Genomic DNA, 4,051 nt, shown 5'->3' with positions numbered 1-4,051 from the left:
AAGACGGCCGAAAAAGGGCCTCGCCCAAATGGAGGCGCCTAGAAAGATTCACAGGCAGGGAAAAAACTTCTAGCATACTCATCACCGTTAACGGAGGCCCAGGCCGGACATGCACTACATGTGGGGACTCCCCCGACCCTTGACCCCTAACATGCAGGGGCAGATCTCACGTCAGTCTCTGGTCCTGCCCTTGAGATCTCCCAAAGTCGAGATGTCCACGAAATGCCCGGTCTCACCGCGTCGCTTTCGTTTGACGCGGTAGCTCTGGCAGCGGTTGTGGCTCTCAAGATCTTAAAGGAAGGGCCGGGCAGGGTTTGCCCCCCAAACTTTCCCGTTGAGATCTTTTCCCACAGCGCTTCTCCACGGCGCCCTCTTTTGCGTACTCTTTGCGTACTCTCGATGGACGATCTCTGGCAGCCTCTCTTCCAGCACGCCTTTGAGTCCGACGTCGTGCTGCTCGGCGAGGGCGACACCGTCGGCCTGCACACCAACGGGGCCGCGCTCGTCGCCTTTGCGCCGGAACTCCAGGTCCACATCGACAAAGCCACCGCCGCCGACATCGAAAAATCGGCCGTGGCGGTCGCCGACAAGGCTGACGTGGTCTCTGCCTCGACCGGCGCGGCATCGGTCGCGCCGGCCGGCGTGGCGTCGGTCTCGGCCGGCGTGACGTCGGCCGCGGCGGGCCAAGTCGCGGAGACGTCCGACGCGATCGCCATCGCGCGGGAGGAGGGCCTCGCCATTGTGCCGCTCCCAGGCTCGCGGCGCGCCATCAAGGTTTCTTCTCATGCCCATCACACCTCTCTCTCGCCACGCACGCCCACTCGACTCCGATCCACCCTCCGTAGCTCTTCCTGCGCCTGGCACACGAGTCGCTCCTCAATGCCGGCGGGGCGAACAACTTCGACTGCGACGAAACAATGTTCGACTTCCTATTCGACAGCGAGTCGCTGCACTGCGAGTTCCTGGAATTGTGCGTCCGCGTGGGCGACCATGCGCAGGCGCTGACGGCGGGCGGAGGCATCACGCGCGCCCTCAGCGCCTCGCTCGAAGCGACCACCACCCGGCTTGACGATGGGATCGACTCCGAGGCCGCGCTGCGCATGTTCTGCTGCCTCTCCAAGCGCTTCTCCAAGCGCTCGGACCCGCCTGCCGACATCGCCGGCTACAAGAGTGTCGTGGTTCGGCTGGCGGAGGAAAGCATCGACAAGTCCTCTCTCAACCATCTGCTGGCCCCGAGCAAGCTCGCAAGCCTCGATATCTCGCAGCTGGTCACGCTCGTCGACGTCCTCCCGCCCGACGCGAGCGCGGATGGGCTGCTGCTGGTTGGCGACGTGATTTTCTCCGACTTTTCTCGCATCTCAGGCAGCAACCCGTCGTATTCGACGTGGCAGCACAAGGTCTCGCTCTCCCCCGCCGGCACGACCGGCGCCGGCAAGTCCATTATCCTGTTCCTCAACGTGACTCCACGAAGCGGTGCGGAACGCAAGCCCGGGGCCAATGAGCTCAAGAAGTGCGACGAGTTCGATATCAGTCTCTCCGTTGACGGGGAATGCGCCTCGGACCACCCGCTGACCGTGTACGACGTGCAGCTGAAGGCGCGTGGGACCGAAAAGCCATCGCCGAAGGTGGAATCGATGCGTGCCTCGTTCATGTCTGAGTGCCTCAGCATCGACCTCCGGACAGAGCTCTTTCAACCACCCGAGCCGCGCCCGATCAACGTGGCGCTCGCGGACGGCACGGACCCCGACACGGGCTCGCCGTCACATGTCGCCGGCTCCATCGTGTCGGGCGTGCTGAATTACCTCATCGACCGCGTCGTTGCCACCGGGAAAAAGGAGGAGGATTCGCCGACGGCGCCGTCGGTCAGGATGTCGCAGGAGCCTGTCGCGCCGCCGCCGCAGCCAGCTCCAGCACCACCAGCTGCGGCGATACATCAGCTACGTGTCGCGTCCGAAAAGGCGCTCGCTGATGCGGCGACCGAGGCCGATGCTGCGGACAAGGAGACCGATGCTGCGCCGCAGGACTCGGTCACGCGCCTCGGCCGCGCGCTCAACGGCGGCGACGACTCGGGGAGCGCGAGGGCGGAGCTGTCATCGCTTTGCACCGTCCGCATCGAGCTCCGCTGCGTGAAGGACGAGCGGCGACTCGCTCTTCTTCGCGCCTGGGCCAGCGCGCACGGGCTCGACAAGGAGGCGCCCTCGATGGTTGATCTCGTGATGTACTACGATGCGCTATGCGAGCGCGAGTCGCCCGAGGCAAACGCGAGCGACCCGATGCGCCCCGCCAGCGCCGACCCGCTCCGACGAATCCTCTTTGACGACACGCTCGCCCGGCCCCTCGCCGACTCCCGCAGCCTGCGCCGCTTCTTCGAGGAGGGCGCCACCCGGCTCGGCGCGCCCGCAGTCCGCCGCCTGCTCGCCGCCCGCCCGACGCGAACCACCGTCCCTTCAGCCAGCCGCCCGACCAGCCCCTCGCCCGAGACGTCGGAGGCCTCGGGCCCCTCGCCCCCGTGCGCCACCGAGCAGCTGAGTGCGGAGCAGGCGGCGGCGCCGGTGCGCACGCCGTCGAGCTCCTCTGCCGACCAGCGCCGCGCGCTGGCCCAGCCAACGTCGCCAGGCGCCGACGCGGACGTGGACGGCGACGCAAGCGCCGAAGAGGCGCTGCTTGACGCGCTGCGGCCGTGGGCTGCGGCACACACGCCCGACGAGATGGTGGCGGTGCTGCCGGCCTTGCGCATTGACCTCGTGCCGCTCGAGACGCTGCGGGCGAGATCGTAGCCGAGATCGGGCCGAGATCTGGCCGAGATCTGGAGCCGAGATCTGGCCGAGATCTAGCCCCTCTAGCCCCGAGGGGCGAGGGCGCGCTCGAGGGGCGGGGGCGCGCTCGAGCGATCTCACTGACCCAGGCAGCCGAGATCACCCACGGCTGACCGGCTGTGTGAGATGGATGCATAGGCGCACGTGCGGCAGCCCGACGGCCTCTTTGGCGACGCCGCCCGCGCGGGAAGCCCTCTGCGCGCCGCGCTGTCTGACGGGCTCCTCCCCGGCATCGAGGCACTGCGCGGTGTGTCGCTGGAGAACGAGGCGCCCGCGCTGTCGCCGCCCCCCCAGCGTCCCACAACCAGCGCCCCACCAGCGCAGGCCCTTGCGCGCAACAGCGGTCCTCATCATCACGCTCCCTCCTCAGGCTCCAGACGAGCTCACCTGCTGCATCACGCTGGCGCTCATGACCGACCCCGTCGTCGCGCTCGACGGCGAGAAGCTGCTCTGCGCTCCACATGCTCCAACTCCCCGCGCGTGACCCCACGCCGCGTATTCCGCAGGCAAGAGCTACGAGCGGAAGGCGATCGAGGCGTACTGGACGAGAGAGAAGGCCGCCGTCTCGCCGGTCACGCGCAAGCCGCTCCAGTCCAAGACCCTCGTCCCAAACATCAACTTGCGCGTCCTCTGCGAGGAGTACTCCGCAAGGCAGCGCCGACTCCACGGCGGCGCAACTTCGCCGCAGGACGTCGTCATGGGCGCGCTGCTCCCGCCGCCGCACGCGCCCGGCGCGAAGCGCAGGCGCCCGGCAGAGCTGGAGCACGACGAGCAGGCCGCCTCGGGCGTGGCCGCAGGCGCCAAGCGCAAGCTTCGGCTGGCCTCCGGAGACGGATCTCCGCCACCGGTCTGACGCGGAGACGGACTGACCCTCCGTGAAGGGATGTCAAGAGAGAGGCGGGGTCGCTGACGCGGCGAGGAGAGAGACGACCGGCCCAGCATACTGAGCGCGCGGGGGGCACACGCGGTGCAGTGTGCTCAGTCCTCAGCGCTCTCAGGCAGAAACGGGGCGCGGTTTGTGTTTCGGTGTGGGGCGGGAGGGCGCGGGAGACCGGCGGCGGCGGCGGCGGCGGCGGCGGCGGCGGCGGGGGGGGGGGGGGGTCGCGGCGATCATTGAGTGTGGCAAGCGTGATGCCTGTGATGCATCTCCCACCGATATCTCTCGTGACACCGACGGCAGAGGTGGCACCCCACTTCTCCAAAATGTATGTTCATTTTGTGTGCCGACATCACAT

The 4,051-nt window shown here is 67.8% G+C and overlaps 1 protein-coding gene across 1 annotated transcript; it reads left to right on the top strand.

Annotated features, from left to right (window-relative positions):
• Nucleotides 1-399: 399 nt before the first annotated feature.
• Nucleotides 400-3,669, top strand: EMIHUDRAFT_229621 (hypothetical protein; the record flags this gene model as incomplete). The annotated part of the gene is made up of 4 exons (XM_005785862.1): nt 400-774; nt 846-2,717; nt 2,955-3,063; nt 3,323-3,669. The coding sequence occupies 4 exons, from the start codon at nt 400-402 to the stop codon at nt 3,667-3,669; spliced, it is 2,703 nt and encodes a 900-aa protein (XP_005785919.1).
• Nucleotides 3,670-4,051: the final 382 nt, after the last annotated feature.

The sequence above is a fragment of the Emiliania huxleyi genome (assembly GCF_000372725.1).
Source record: "Emiliania huxleyi CCMP1516 chromosome Unknown EMIHUscaffold_157, whole genome shotgun sequence".
NCBI lineage: Eukaryota > Haptophyta > Isochrysidales > Noelaerhabdaceae > Emiliania > Emiliania huxleyi.
This window is presented reverse-complemented; position numbering and strand designations above follow the sequence as displayed.